The sequence below is a fragment of the Megalobrama amblycephala genome, linkage group LG11 (genome assembly GCF_018812025.1).
Source record: "Megalobrama amblycephala isolate DHTTF-2021 linkage group LG11, ASM1881202v1, whole genome shotgun sequence".
NCBI lineage: Eukaryota > Metazoa > Chordata > Actinopteri > Cypriniformes > Xenocyprididae > Megalobrama > Megalobrama amblycephala.
Window position 1 is genome coordinate 37,418,898 of NC_063054.1, and position 15,067 is coordinate 37,433,964.

General features: G+C 35.0%; 2 protein-coding genes across 3 annotated transcripts in view; both read left to right on the top strand.

Annotated features, from left to right (window-relative positions):
* Positions 1-1,216: 1,216 nt before the first annotated feature.
* On the top strand, positions 1,217-10,879 carry LOC125278574 (alanine aminotransferase 2-like). The gene is made up of 11 exons (XM_048207853.1): positions 1,217-1,690; positions 2,779-2,862; positions 4,191-4,299; positions 4,522-4,655; positions 4,723-4,960; positions 5,799-5,878; positions 5,960-6,096; positions 6,334-6,508; positions 9,747-9,902; positions 10,251-10,351; positions 10,442-10,879. The coding sequence occupies exons 1-11, from the start codon at positions 1,625-1,627 to the stop codon at positions 10,563-10,565; spliced, it is 1,404 nt and encodes a 467-aa protein (XP_048063810.1). The 5' UTR covers positions 1,217-1,624; the 3' UTR covers positions 10,566-10,879.
* Positions 10,880-13,451: 2,572 nt separating this feature from the next.
* phactr1 (phosphatase and actin regulator 1) overlaps positions 13,452-15,067 on the top strand; it is a 29,758-nt gene continuing 28,142 nt past the window's right edge. For both annotated transcript variants that reach the window (XM_048207857.1, XM_048207859.1), the window contains exon 1: positions 13,452-14,096. In XM_048207857.1, coding sequence (XP_048063814.1) covers positions 13,976-14,096 — 121 coding nt within the window. In that variant the 5' untranslated portion in view covers positions 13,452-13,975. The remainder of the gene's footprint in view (positions 14,097-15,067) is intronic.

Genomic DNA, 15,067 nt, shown 5'->3' on the forward strand with positions numbered 1-15,067 from the left:
GGAGGTGAGTAAATTATCAAGAAATTTAATTTGAAAGTGAACTAATCCTTTAAACTCAATTTTATGAAGCGATGCGAGTGCTTTGTTTGCGCAAAAAACATAATTTACCATTTTATTTACAAAAACGCATGTTCGCAAGAGCTTCACGGTACATGTGTTTTGTGTTCACACGCAAGAGCTGTAATTTTTGTGTAAATGCTTCGGATAAGGTTATTTTGAAAATAAAGTAGTAAATTATATGTTGTGTTGCGAGAGCATCAGGACGCATGCGTGTTGTGTTCAGACCCGCGCGTTAACTCAACGCACATGCGCGAGTGTTTGCAAAAGCATCACGACGCATGTGTTTTGTGTTCACGCGAGTACTGGCATTGTTGCGTGAACATGCTTTGGATAATGTTAATAAAGTGGTAAATTGTGTTTTTTTGCACAAGCAAAGCATTCACGTCGCTTCATAAAATTGAGTTTAAGTCAAGTCAAGTCAAATTTATTTATATAGCGCTTTTACAATTGGTAATTGTTTCAAAGCAGCTTTACATATTAGAAGCACAGAAAAAAGGGAAGTGGTTAAAAATAAGCTGTACAAACAAGCGTGGTAATATGTAACATATACAAGATGGTGCTACATTAAGCCAATGTCGGCTGACTCCCAGGGGTGGAAAAAACCCCCTAGGAGAAAAACCCAGCGTGGGAAAAAAGTCCTAGGAGGGAAAAAACCCCTTGGAAGATATATATAATATATGTAAATGGATATGGAGATCAAAATCTGAATTATACATTTTTATTATAGAGAGCAAAGTCCCTTTAAGACAAGTCATTTCACTCGGCGGCCATCTTTGAAACGCCTCTGGGGCATCCTGGGCATCATGCAGCTCCTATCTCTTTGAATGGGGAAACATCAAATTCTCCAAAACCGTTCGCCAACCTTACGATTAAATTTCATATTTGAAATCACCAATGAAATCTGACAACAACTGTCTCATTTAAATGTTTTTTCCAAACTCTCGAATCATGACAAAAAAACTATTTTTCAGGCTGGATCAAGCTAATGCGCATGCGCAAACGCACTGTTTCTATAGAAACCAGTGCTTCTAACGGCCGCTGCAGTGACGCGATGTCTTTACCAGTCGGCGATTGGCTCTTATTTAGAAGGCGGGACTTATTCCGCCATATTACGCGTTACACTTTCTCCCATTCAAAACAATACGAGTGACACGTCTTGGGTGACAGAATTTTCATTTTTTGGTGAACTAACCCTTTAAGGCCCGTTCACATCAAGAACGATAACTATAAAGATAAGCGTATACTGTACACAAACTCACTATATCGATCTGTTTATTATTAACACGGCTGCAGTTTTGTCACGTGTCGCTTTAAATCCTCGCGCTCTTACAGCATGATGGATTCTGATTGGCTGTTAATGATTTTATCGTTCATCAGCTGAAAAAAAAATCGTTCTGAAAGTGATTCCATCCATATTGTTTCAATATGCCGTTATCGTTACAGTTATCATCATTGTTTGAACGCACCTTTACTGGGACACCGAGCTCAGCAGAAGTTAATGCAGTCATATATTAACGGAGTGAGAGAGCCACACTAACTTGTTTACCAGAAGACATCTGAAGACATGTCTGCTCTGAAGAAGACCACCAGACCACCATCAGCTGAGGAAGAGACTCGCGACTATAAACAGGTGAAAAACACACAAGTCAAATAAAAATGTTATCAACTGAAAATTTATTGTAAAATGGGTAACACTTTACAGTAAGGTTCCATTTGTTGACATCAGTTATCTACTTTAGTTAACATATTTTTTGATAGCCTATTGCATAAAAGGGTTTATCTAAGTGTAGTTAAAAGTGCATGATATAAATATGTGAAAAGTTTTTGAGTTTTTTTGCGATGTAAAACTGTTTATTTATTGTGTATTTATTATCTATTTCGTTTTGGTCAGTGATGGCAATGGGTATTATTAACATAAAAGAAAAAAAAATGGAAAAGAAAGTAGAATAATCGAAGATATACTGCAAGAAAGAAGATTTCTGTCCTTAAAAATGTATTTATTGTATAATTAAATTGAAAGACATAATACAGTATAAAAACATCTTAATGTTAATTCCAAAATGTACTAATACCTACATTAATATCAAAAGTTGTATTTTTTAACATAATTTACCTGACCTTAGCATGACATATTTATTAACTGTTAATATTATTTAATGCATTAACAACATGAAATTTTATTGTAAAATATATGTTTTTGGAAATTATTTTATCTGATACAGCATAATTTTATATTAAACATTTACATTAAAATGTTAAAATTATGTGTTTTTTTTGGGGGGGGGGGGGGTCTAATAATCTTTTATAAAAATATTGAAGTTTTTCTTCATTTATTATTAGTTATGAAGATATGGAAGTTTATGTAAATGTGCACAGATATTGTTATTTTATACTTACGTTTTCTTTCAGTATCAACTTTGACTCAGATGTTTCTCCTAAAATAAAATTATTAATATTAATAATAATAATAATAATAAAATATGAAATATCATTATAAAATATTAAAATATATAAATATTAAAATTATATGTAATACTATATTTTATATTTATTTATTAATTTTAATTAGTGAAATCAAGGAAGTAGAAACAAATGCAAATGAGTAACTGTTTGTCATCCAGTAAGTGTACAGAGATATAAAATTAATGTGAAGATCTGCTCAGATCAATTGAAAAGTATATCATTATAATTTTAAATGTCACATCTGTCCTTTCACAGGGGATGAATATGAAGAAGGTTCTGGATTTGAGTTCTGGAGACTCTCACAACGCTGGAGTGAAGCCAATAACCTTTGTTAGACAGGTCTGACGTTTTGTCAATCGTTGCTTAAATAAGTGATATATCGAACAAACGGTTATACTTATGGCAAGCCGTTTTGACTTTTATTCATTCTCAGGATATGAATTCTTGATATCAACAATTGAATTTTCACTAGTTAAAATGCTAATTCTTGATATCAGGAATTACATTTCTACTAGTAACAAAGTTAATTTTTGATATCAACAATTCAATTTTCATTAGTTAAAATGCTAATTTTTGATATCAAGAATTTATATTTCCACTAGTAAAAACTAGAATTCTTGATATCTGTAATTGTATTTTCACTAGTGAAATGTCACCATAGGCTGCCATTCAAATTCAATTGTTGATATCAAGAACTGATTTCTTACTAGTTGAAATTCCAATTTCACATATCAGAAAAACAATTCTTATTAGTAAAAATCATAATTTTTGATATCAATAATTCAGTTGTCACTAGTTGAAATGTCAGTTCTTGACATCAAAAATTGAATTGGTACTAGTAACAATGTTAATTTTTGATATCAATAATTTGATTTTCACTAGTGACAATGTTAGTTTCTGATATCATGAATGTGATTGTTACTAGTAAGAAAGCCATTTTAGATATCTGAAATTATATTGATATCAGAAATACATTTTCAGATATCAAAAATGAACATTTTTACTAGTAGAAATTCAATTGTTGATATCAAGAACTGACATTTCAACTAGTGACAATTGAATTCTTGATATCAAAAATTTACATTTAACTAGTAGCAATGTAATTATTGATATCAAAAATTAAAATTTTTACTAATAAGAATTGTATTTCTGATATGTGAAATTAGAATTTCAACTAGTAAGAAATCAGTTCTTGATATCAACAATTGAATTTGAATGGCAGCCTACGGTGACATATTAAAGATATCAAGAATTCTAGTTTTTACTAGTGGAAATTCAAATGTTGATATCAAGAATTAGCATTGTTACTAGTGGAAATGTAATTCCTGATATCAACAATTGAATTGCTGATATCAAGAATTCATATTCTGAGATGTGAATAAAAGTCAAAACGGCTTGCCATATATACTGGCTGAATTACAAATGAGCACAATGCGTCCTGCACTTTGGTTTTGTAGAGCAGAACGTGCCGTTATAATCGTCCTGCGATGAGGTCAGCGTGAAAGCTGACTCTGTTCACTCTCTTAAATTGTAAATGATTGATCAGTGTATGTTAACATGCAACATCCTTTTCTTTTAAATCAAGTCACGTTCTTTTTGTCTCTGAAACCCGTCTCACTGCAGAAGTAAGTGTGCATTGAATGGCGTTTGATGTCGACTTGTTTCAGGTCATAGCCGGATGTTTGTATCCCAGTCTCCTGCAGAGCGACGCTCTTCCTCCTGACGCTCGTCTCAGAGCTCAGATGTTACTCCGTCACTTTGATGGAGGCAGTATCGGTGAGATTGTCTTTGTGTGACATTGTGATAGTTACATATTGCATGCACACTACACCTCAAAAGTTTGGGGTCAGTATGATTTTTTACTGTTTTTACTGGTTTTTTCTGCTCACCAAAGCTGCATTTATTTATTTTAAAAAATACAGCCACTGTCTGCTAATGCTGTCATGTGACCTGTGATGCTCACAATGTGATTGGCTGTCTGGTTGCTTCACTCTTCAGGTTCGTACACTGATTCATGTGGATCGATGTACGTCAGAAACACTATAGCAGAGTCGATTTCTCTGCGGGACGGAGGCGTCCCATCCAGTCCAGAGCAAGTGTTTATCACTGTTGAGATCCAGAGGGGTTTGATGGTACGATCCAGAACCGTTCGTTTATGTTTTATGTGCTTCATTTGATTGGAGACATGGCTGTGCGCAGGTGATGATGCGACTGCTGTGTCAGTCAGAGGGCGTGTCTGCTGTTATGATCCCAGACCCCGCCCCTCACACTCTGGCACGCCTCCTGGAGAGGATGGGCATGGTTCCGGTGCCCTATCGGCTGCAAGAGCAGTGTGGGTGGAGCGTGGAGAGGGCGGAGCTTAACAGAGCCATCCAGGCGTCGAGAGGGCGGTGCTCTCCACGGGCAATTTATATCAGTAACCCCGGTGACCCTACAGGTACGGGACAATATAATTAAGTTTAATTAAATAAATTTTTTTGGTCATGTGACGCGTTTAACACGCAAAATGTTAAATTTAAAAGGTCAGTGTAATTATACGCTCACAAAACATAAGCACACTTTAAGTTAATTTTATTAAGTATACTTAAGTAAAGTTCAAGTATATTATTCTGTAGAAAGTATACTAATATCCATGCATTAGTAGTATACTTGGAAGTGTACTATTTCAATACAATTTGGGATTAAATTGGCCCACTTTTAAAATACTAAGTATACTACTTTAAGTGTAACAGTAGTAAACTTTGAGTAGTTTACAACTATGTTTTTCTTTTCAACTTTAATACAAGTGAACTTATAAGTATACTAATAGTTTACTAGTTAAATATTTGTAGCACATTTTTAGTTTATGAAAGTACACTTTGCAGTATACTACTACTAGTATATTATACTGCAAGTAAACTTGTGAGTTTTCTTTACATACTTAAGACATTATGTAAAACTATGTGGAAAAGTATTTAATATGCTACTAAAACAAAAGTGTAAACACAACTACAAGCCAAGTATACTAAGAATACTTAAGTATATCTCAATCAAAAGATTGAGAACAAGTGTAAGCCAAAAATACTTAGACTTTTCTGTCAGTAAGTCAAGTGTACTTGAGTGTAATTTTAAGTATATTTCTGAGAAGTACATAAAAAGTAGACTGAGAGTTTAAAAGTATACTAATGCACACTTAAATTAACTTCTTAAGGGTGATATTCCAATGAAAAATACCATAGTGTCACCACATAGTTTTTGTAAGTGAACTGATCAATTGTCATATAAATATTATACAGGGCACGTCCAGAGCAGGGAGTCCATCGAGGATGTGATTCGCTTCGCTGCCGACGAAGAACTTTTCTTGTTGGTCAACGAGGTGAGTGTTTAGAGTGTAATCTTCATTTTCTGGTTTGGTCATGTTTGTTTTCTTGGTATTTATGATTTTTATGTGTTGCAGGTTTATCAGAACACAGTTTTTGCGGACGGCTCAGAGTTCGTGTCCTATAAGCGGGTTCTGGCTGAGATGGGAGCCCCTTATTCTGGGAGCGTTCAGCTGGCCTCGCTCCATTCGCTTTCCAACGGCATCATGGGAGAGTGAGTTTTTCAAGTCAATCTTTTATTATGTTAGAGCTGATAAAACCAAACTAAAATTGACATGGTCATCTTCTTACCTTTTTTTACTAACATTTACTAACAATTTTACTAACAAAAACTAATGTTGAGTATAATGTCAGTCTATAATGACCATATAATGTCAGTCTATAAAAACAGTAAAAGTCGAAGTCTCTAAAAAGACTGCTAATTCAGTGTTGCTCAATGTGTTTGATGCAGGTGTGGTTTCAGGACGGGATATATGGAGCTGGTGAATGTTGATCAAGCTGTAATGTTATACACTGAGGTTCTTCTGACAGGAGATTTGTGCCCTCCTGTGATTGGTCAGATCGCTCTTGATGTCATGGCTGATCCGCCCCATCCTGGAGAACCTTCCTACACTTTATACACACAGGTACATGCTAAAACACATTGTTTTATAAATTAGATTGTTTAATAATAAGATTTATTTTTAAGAATTGTTTAATAATATTATTGATTATTTAATGTGATTAAATGAGTCCATCATGTTATTACTTAGTCCACTCTATTATTTTGTCTACCCTGTTATTACTTAGTTCACCCTATTATTACGTAGTCCACTCTGTTTTTATTTTGTCTAACCTGTTATTACTTAGTCTACCCTGTTATTACTTAGTCCACTCTGTTATTATTTTGTCTACCCTGTTATTACCCAGTTAGTCCACCCTATTATTACATAGTCCACTCTGTTTTTATTTTGTCTAACCTGTTATTACTTAGTCTACCCTGTTATTACTTAGTCCACTCTGTTATTTTGTCCACCCTGTTATTACTTAGTCCACTCTGTTGTCATTTTGTCTACCCTGTTATTACATAGTTAATCCACCCTGTTATTACTTAGTCCATTCTGTTATTATTTTGTCTACCCTGTTATTACTTAGTCCACTGTTATTATTTTGTCCACCCTGTTATTACTTAGTTAGTTCACCCTATTATTACATAGTCCACTCTGTTTTTATTTTGTCTAACCTGTTATTACTTAGTCCACCTTGTTATTACTTAGTCCACTCTGTTATTACTTAGTCCACCCTGATATTACTTAGTCCACCCTGTTATTACTTGGTCCACTCTGTTATCATTTTGTCTACCCTGTTATTACTTAGTTAGTCCACCCTGTTATTACTTATTCCACTCTGTTATTATTTTTTCTACCCTGTTATTACTTAGTTAGTCCACCCTCTTATTACTTAGTCCACTCTATTATTTTGTCTACCCTGTTATTACTTAGTTAGTCCACCCTATTATTACATAGTCCACTCTGTTTTTATTTTGTCTAACCTGTTATCACTTAGACTACCCTGTTATTACTTAGTCCACTCTGTTATTTTGTCCACCCTGATATTACTTAGTCCACCCTGTTATTACTTAGTCCACTTTATCATTTTGTCTACCCTGTTATTACTTAGTTAGTCCACCCTATTATTACATAGTCCACTCTGTTTTTATTTTGTCTAACCTGTTATCACTTAGACTACCCTGTTATTACTTAGTCCACTCTGTTATTTTGTCCACCCTGATATTACTTAGTCCACCCTGTTATTACTTAGTCCACTTTATCATTTTGTCTACCTTGTTATTACTTAGTTAGTCCACCCTGTTATTACTTAGTCCACTGTTATTATTTTGTCCACCCTGTTATTACTTAGTTAGTTCACCCTATTATTACGTAGTCCACTCTGTTTTTATTTTGTCTAACCTGTTATTACTTAGTCTACCCTGTTATTACTTAGTCCACTCTGTTATTTTGCCCACACTGATATTACTTAGTCCACTCTGTTATTACTTAGTCCACCCTGATATTACTTAGTCCACCCTGTTATTACTTAGTCCACTCTGTTATCATTTTGTCTACCCTGTTATTACTTAGTTAGTCCACCCTGTTATTACTTAGTCCACTCTGTTATTATTTTGTCTACCCTATTATTACTTACTTAGTCCACTCTATTATTTTGTCTGCCATGTTATTACTTAGTTAGTCCACCCTATTATTACATAGTCCACTCTGTTTTTATTTTGTCTAACCTGTTATTACTTGGTCTACCCTGTTATTACTTAGTCCACTCTATTATTTTGTTCACCCTGATATTACTTAGTCCACCCTGTTATTACTTAGTCCACTCTGTTATCATTTTGTCTACCCTGTTATTACTTAGTTAGTCCACCCTGTTATTACTTAGTCCATTCTGTTATTATTTTGTCTACCCTGTTATTATTTTGTCCACCCTGTTATTACTTAGTTAGTTCACCCTATTATTACTTAGTCCACTCTGTTATTATTTTGTCTACCCTGTTATTACTTACTTAGTCCACCCTCTTATTACTTAGTCCACTCTATTATTTTGTCTACCATGTTATTACTTAGTTAGTCCACCCTATTATTACATAGTCCACTCTGTTTTTATTTTGTCTAACCTGTTATTACTTGGTCTACCCTGTTATTACTTAGTCCACTCTATTATTTTGTTCACCCTGATATTACTTAGTCCACCCTGTTATTACTTAGTCCACTCTGTTATCATTTTGTCTACCCTGTTATTACTTAGTTAGTGCACCCTGTTATTACTTAGTCCATTCTGTTATTATTTTGTCTACCCTGTTATTATTTTGTCCACCCTGTTATTACTTAGTTAGTTCACCCTATTATTACGTAGTCCACTCTGTTTTTATTTTGTCTAACCTGTTATTACTTGGTCTACCCTGTTATTACTTAGTCCACTCTATTATTTTAGTCACCCTGATATTACTTAGTCCACCCTGTTATTACTTAGTCCACTCTGTTATCATTTTGTCTACCCTGTTATTACTTAGTCCACCCTGTTATTACTTAGTTAGTTCACCCTATTATTACATAGTCCACTCTGTTTTTATTTTGTCTAACCTGTTATTACTTGGTCTACCCTGTTATTACTTAGTCCACTCTATTATTTTGTTCACCCTGATATTACTTAGTCCACCCTGTTATTACTTAGTCCACTCTGTTATCATTTTGTCTACCCTGTTATTACTTAGTTAGTCCACCCTGTTATTACTTAGTCCATTCTGTTATTATTTTGTCTACCCTGTTATTATTTTGTCCACCCTGTTATTACTTAGTTAGTTCACCCTATTATTACATAGTCCACTCTGTTTTTATTTTGTCTAACCTGTTATTACTTAGTCCACTCTGTTATTTTGTCCACCCTGATATTACTTAGTTTGTCCACCCTGTTATTACTTAGTCCACTGTTATTATTTTGCCTATCCTGTTATCTCTAAGTCCACCCTGTTGTTACGTAGTCCACTGTTATTATTTTGTCTACCCTGTTATTACTTGGTTAGTCCTCCCTATTATTATATAGTCCACTCTGTTATTATTCTGTCTACCCTGTTATTAGTCAACCCTGTTATTACTTAGACCACTATTATTATTCTGTCTACCCTGTTATTACTTAGTCCACCCTCTTATTACTTGTTTAATAATATGATTATTGATTATTTAATATGATTATTATTAATAATACATGTAATTATTTAGAATATGATAGACTCCTTACAGACACAATTGTAAAGGACTGATTAAACATTATTTAATGTGTACAGTTAATATGCACATTTTAAATGTGTGTGTTTAGGAGGTGGCATCCAGACTAATGACTCTGAAGTGTAACGTTTCCAGGGCTGTCAAAGTCATTAATGATCTTCCGGGATTCAGCTGTCTGTCAGTTCAGAGCGGAATCTTCCTCTATCTGCACCTGACTCTTCCTCACTCAGCTGTGACACATGCACAGGTACAAACACATAAACACACACACTTGTCACAGGGTTGCCATGTAGTTAAATCCCAAAGGAAGATGCGTGATGCAGAATGAACGAGAAATAACTCTTTTAATAAAAGAACGAGAACACTACACAACTAACATAACATTAATAAGAGACCAAGAACTGAAGGCTTGGAGGTCGTTTACACAACACCGTTTTTCAACTAAAAACGTAAAACTTTTTGCAAAAGAGCAGCTTGAACATTCTGTACAATATCATCTTTGTGTTCCTCGGAAGTCAGAAAGTGATACAAGTTTGGAATGACATGAGGGTAAGAGTGAAATCTTTCCTTAAGGTGTGTGTGTGTGTGTGTGCAGTCTGTGGGGTTGTTGTACAGCAGGAGGTTGTTGGAGGATCAGGGTGTGTGTGTCGGGTTCAGTGAAGATCACACACATCCACGGAGCTGCTGCCACTTCAGGTACAGTGACCTTTTTAGACATGCATTCTACACACACATACACACACACACACACACACTCAACACCCTGTCGCCGTGTGTGTGTTTTAGGTTGTGTGTGCTGATGCCATCAGATGAACTGGAGGAGGCTCTCCGTCGCCTGCGATGTTTTCACTATCAGTTCCTCAAAGAATACTGTGAAATTACAATTAGTGCACCACAACAGAGCAATTAAATAACAGTTTAATTAATGCACAAATTCATATAAGCCTACAGATGAAACTATACTTAAGTTATTTCTATTAGGCAGTATATTTTCATGTAAATCATGTTACTTGATGATATCATTATAAAATAGCAGCACAAACATTCTGGGATAATTTATGGTGTTAGTTTGATAAAATTACACAAATTATTTAATAAAATTAACATTTTAAAAAAACGACCTCCTCATGTAACAGTAACTGTCAATTTTTTGTCAAGGTTTAAATTGTCAATTATAATTAATAAAGTTGAGAATATTTATAAATGTCTTCCCTTAAAGGGATAGTTCACCCAAAAATTAAAATTCTGTCATTTATTACTCACCCTCATGTCGTTCCACACCCGTAAGACTTTCGTTCATCTTCAGTACACAAATGAAGATCTTTTTGATGAAATATGAGAGCTTTCTGTCCCTCCATAGACAGCTACGCAACTGACAATTTGAGGCTTCAAAAAAGTTCATAAAGAGATTGGAAAACCAATCCATATGAATCAAACGGTTTAGACCAAATGTTCTAAAGAGACTCGATCGCTTTATATGATAAACAGATTGAATTTAGGCTTTTACACTGAGAGTGAACATAGTGGTTGTGAAAGTAATTTGTTTAAAGTTGAAGTAGTGTATTTAATGTTCTTTGGTGATGTTTTACATATTGTTTCCTATCAAAATCCAGTAATATTGTAATTGGTTGTATGTGAGAGATAGGAAATCATCCATTTTTTTATTCCACATGTCCACCCTGTTAATATATTGTCCACCCTGTTATTACTTGGTTAGTCCACCTATTATTATCTAGACCATTCTATTATTTTGTCTACCCTATTATTACTTAGACCATTCTATTATTTTGTCTACCCTGTTATTACTTAGACCATTCTATTATTCTGTCTACCCTGTTATTACTTAGTCCACCCTGTTATTACTTAGTACACTGTTATTTTGTCCATCCTGTTATTACTTAGACCATTCTATTATTTTGTCTACCCTGTTATTACTTAGTCCACACTGTTATTACTTAGTCCACTCTATTATTTTCTCCACCCTGTTATTACTTAGTTAGTCCACCCTCTTATTACTTAGACCACTCTGTTATTATTGTCTACCCTATTATTACTTAGTCCACCCTGTTATTACTTAGACCACTGTTATTATTTTGTCCACCCTGTTATTACTTTGACCACCCTGTTATTACTTTGACCACTGTTATTATTTTGTCCACCCTATTATTACTTAGACCACTCTGTTATTGTTGTCTACCCTATTATTACTTAGTCCACCCTGTTATTACTTAGTCCACACTTTTATTACTTAGACCAGTCTATTATTTTGTCCACCCTGTTATTACTTATACCACTCTGTTATTATTTTGTCTACCCTGTTATTACTTAGTCCACCATGTTATTACTTAGACCACTCTGTTATTATTTAGCCTACCCTGTTATTACTTATTTAGTCCACCCTATTATTACTTAGACCACTCTGTCATTATTTTGTCTACCCTGTTATTACATAGTCCACCATGTTATTATTTAGACCACTCTATTATTATTTTGTCCACCGTTATTACTTATTTAGTCCACCCTATTATTACTTAGACCACTCTATTATTTTGTCTACCCTGTTATTACTTAGTCTACACTGTTATTACTTAGACCACTCTGTTATTACTTAGTCCACCCTGTTATTACTTAGTCCACACTTTTATTACTTAGACCACTCTATTATTTTGTCTACCCTATTACTTAGACCACTCTGTCATTATTGTCTACCCTGTTATTACTTAGTCCACCCTGTTATTACTTAGTCCACACTTTTATTACTCAGACCACTCTATTATTTTGTCTACCCTATTACTTAGACCACTCTGTCATTATTGTCTACCCTGTTATTACTTAGTCCACCCTGTTATTACTTAAACCACTCTGTTATTATTGTCTATCCATTTATTACTTAGTCCACACTGTTATTACTTAGACCACTCTGTTATTATTTTGTCTACCTTGTTGTTACTTAGTCCACCCTGTTATTACTTAGACCACTTTGTCGTTATTTTGTCTACCTTGTTATTACTTAGTTAGTCCACCCTCTTATTACTTAGTCCTGCAAAGTTTAGCTTCAACCCTGACTAAACACACCTGAACCAGCTAATCAAGGTCTTGCTAAAGACTAGAAACTTGCAAGCAGGTGTGTTGAGGCAAGTTGGAGCTAAACTCTACAGGACAGTGGCCCTCTAGGACCAATTTTGGACACCCCTGACTTAGACCACCCTGTTATTATTTTTTCCCACCCTGTTATTACTTAGTCAGTCCAACCTGTTATTACTTAGTCCACTCTGTTAAGCAGTTTTCTTTACAATAATTTCATTAAAATACCAAAAATATACTAATAATTCAATGACTTTGAAAATGTATTGGAGTATTAATAATGTAGTACTAAAGTTAACAAAAATCCCTTCTGGGCATTTGTATCTGAAAACGAAAAATGTAAAATGATTTGTGAGAAAGTACAATTCATACATAGCCTAATATGTATTTTTCTGATAATTTACTAACTGATATGCTTTTAAAGGCACAAAGGGACATGAGTTGTCTAAGAAAATGTACAAAATGCCCATAAATTAGAATCATAAATATTTTAAACTCTTGTTCATTTGTCCCTAACAGGGTGGACATCTACCATTTCACTGATTTTGTTTAATAAATGGTTAAATATATTTACCCGAGCTTTACCAAAAATAATTTTTCAGATGTTTTACATCACTGTATGATTACACAAAAATGTCGAGTTTGATTTTCTACATTTTTTGATGTCCAAAAGGCACCAAATACCAGGAATGACCCTTTCACATTTCTTTATTTTTATTATAGTTTGCATGGGTCCAATCGTGTGAATTTATATCGTGTCCTTCAGCATGAGTCAGCTCTGAACCGTAGACAGGTGAAGAGCTCTGGATCATTGATCGGCACTGATGATGTCACAGCTGCACGGAGATCGGTGCCGTTTTAACGGTATTTACTACATCTACATGCATGTGTCATGAGCGCGTATAACGCGTGAATGAGGGACTCGCGCGCGGAACATCCGCCTCTCCGCCGCATCAGTGCAGATTCTCCGTGCCGAACACGTCATCCCGGTTAGTAACGGTAGTACGGCAGCAGGATTCCACGCGCTCTGGATGTTTCCGTTCATCCGTGTGCTGCATCAGGGCGGGATGCGATTGACGGTCTGTGCGCTTCTGTTTCGCGTGTGTCGTGTCGGTTGATCGGTTAACGGAGCGAGGAGGAGTCTCCATCCCTCCCCCCTGCTCGCGCTCTTCCGTGTCTCTGCCGTGACTGTCCCTCGCCGTTAACGGGGGCTGCACCGGGGGTCCCGCGGCTCTGATGGCGGCGGCGGCGGCGCCCGAGCAGGAGGATGTGGACCGGCGGCCCATCAGAAGAGCCCGATCCAAGAGCGACACCCCGTACCTGACCGAAACCAGACTGTCCTACGCATTACAGACAGGTGAGTGTGCGCGTTCACTACTGTACTGTGGTAATACCATGCTATTGTGATGTATACCACGGAACAGAATGATTACCCTGTTCATATTGAACTAAAAATAATGATCAACATAGACATGATCAAATATCATAGTGGTAAATGGTACAAAATGATTACCATATGACAGTATATTTACTACATAGTACTCCAAGCTATTTTAAAATACCATAATACATAAGTCAACAAATAAAACATAGAGCATTATATCATGTTAATTAGAGTATTTACTCCAATACTACCATGGTACATGTGCAAAAAAACATGGTATTAACATTACCAAATACACATGTGCCATACATGTTACTCCAAGCTACTTAAAAAATACCATGGTGCATTGATATATACCATGTTATTTAGAGTATTAACTCCAAAGTACTTTAAAAAATTCCAATACTACCATGGTACATGTGCAAAAAACATGGTATCACCATTACCAAATACACATGTGCCATACATGTTACTCCAAGCTACTTAAAAAATACCATGGTGCATTGATATATACCATGTTATTTAGAGTATTTACTCAAATAATCCCAATATTACCATGGTATTTGTCCAAAAACACATGCTTTTACATAGTGCATAACACATAGCCTACAAATGCCATTATATTTACATAGTACTCAAAACTACTTCAAAAAATACCATGGTATATATGTCATGTGCATTAATATATGCAATGTTATTTAGAGTAATTACTCCAAAGTACTTCCAAAATTGCCATGGTACATGTGCAAAAAACCACAGAATTACCATGTCACTGAATTATTACCATATCCATATGGTATTATTTACATGGTACTCCAAAGTATTGCGAAAATTACCATGGTACACTGCCTAAAAAATAATACTATGGTACTGATTGATTTGACAGACCAAATATCATAGATTATACCATAGTATATAAACTTTGATAAGGTACCAAACACACA

Bases quoted from the DNA above. Each gene is read 5' to 3' on its own strand.
- LOC125278574 (XM_048207853.1), top strand. From the start codon at position 1,625: ATGTCTGCTCTGAAGAAGACCACCAGACCACCATCAGCTGAGGAAGAG. The intron at 1,691-2,778 runs GTGAAAAACACA...GTCCTTTCACAG, and splicing joins AGACTCGCGACTATAAACAG to GGGATGAATATGAAGAAGGT. The intron at 6,509-9,746 runs GTACATGCTAAA...GTGTGTGTTTAG, and splicing joins CCTACACTTTATACACACAG to GAGGTGGCATCCAGACTAAT.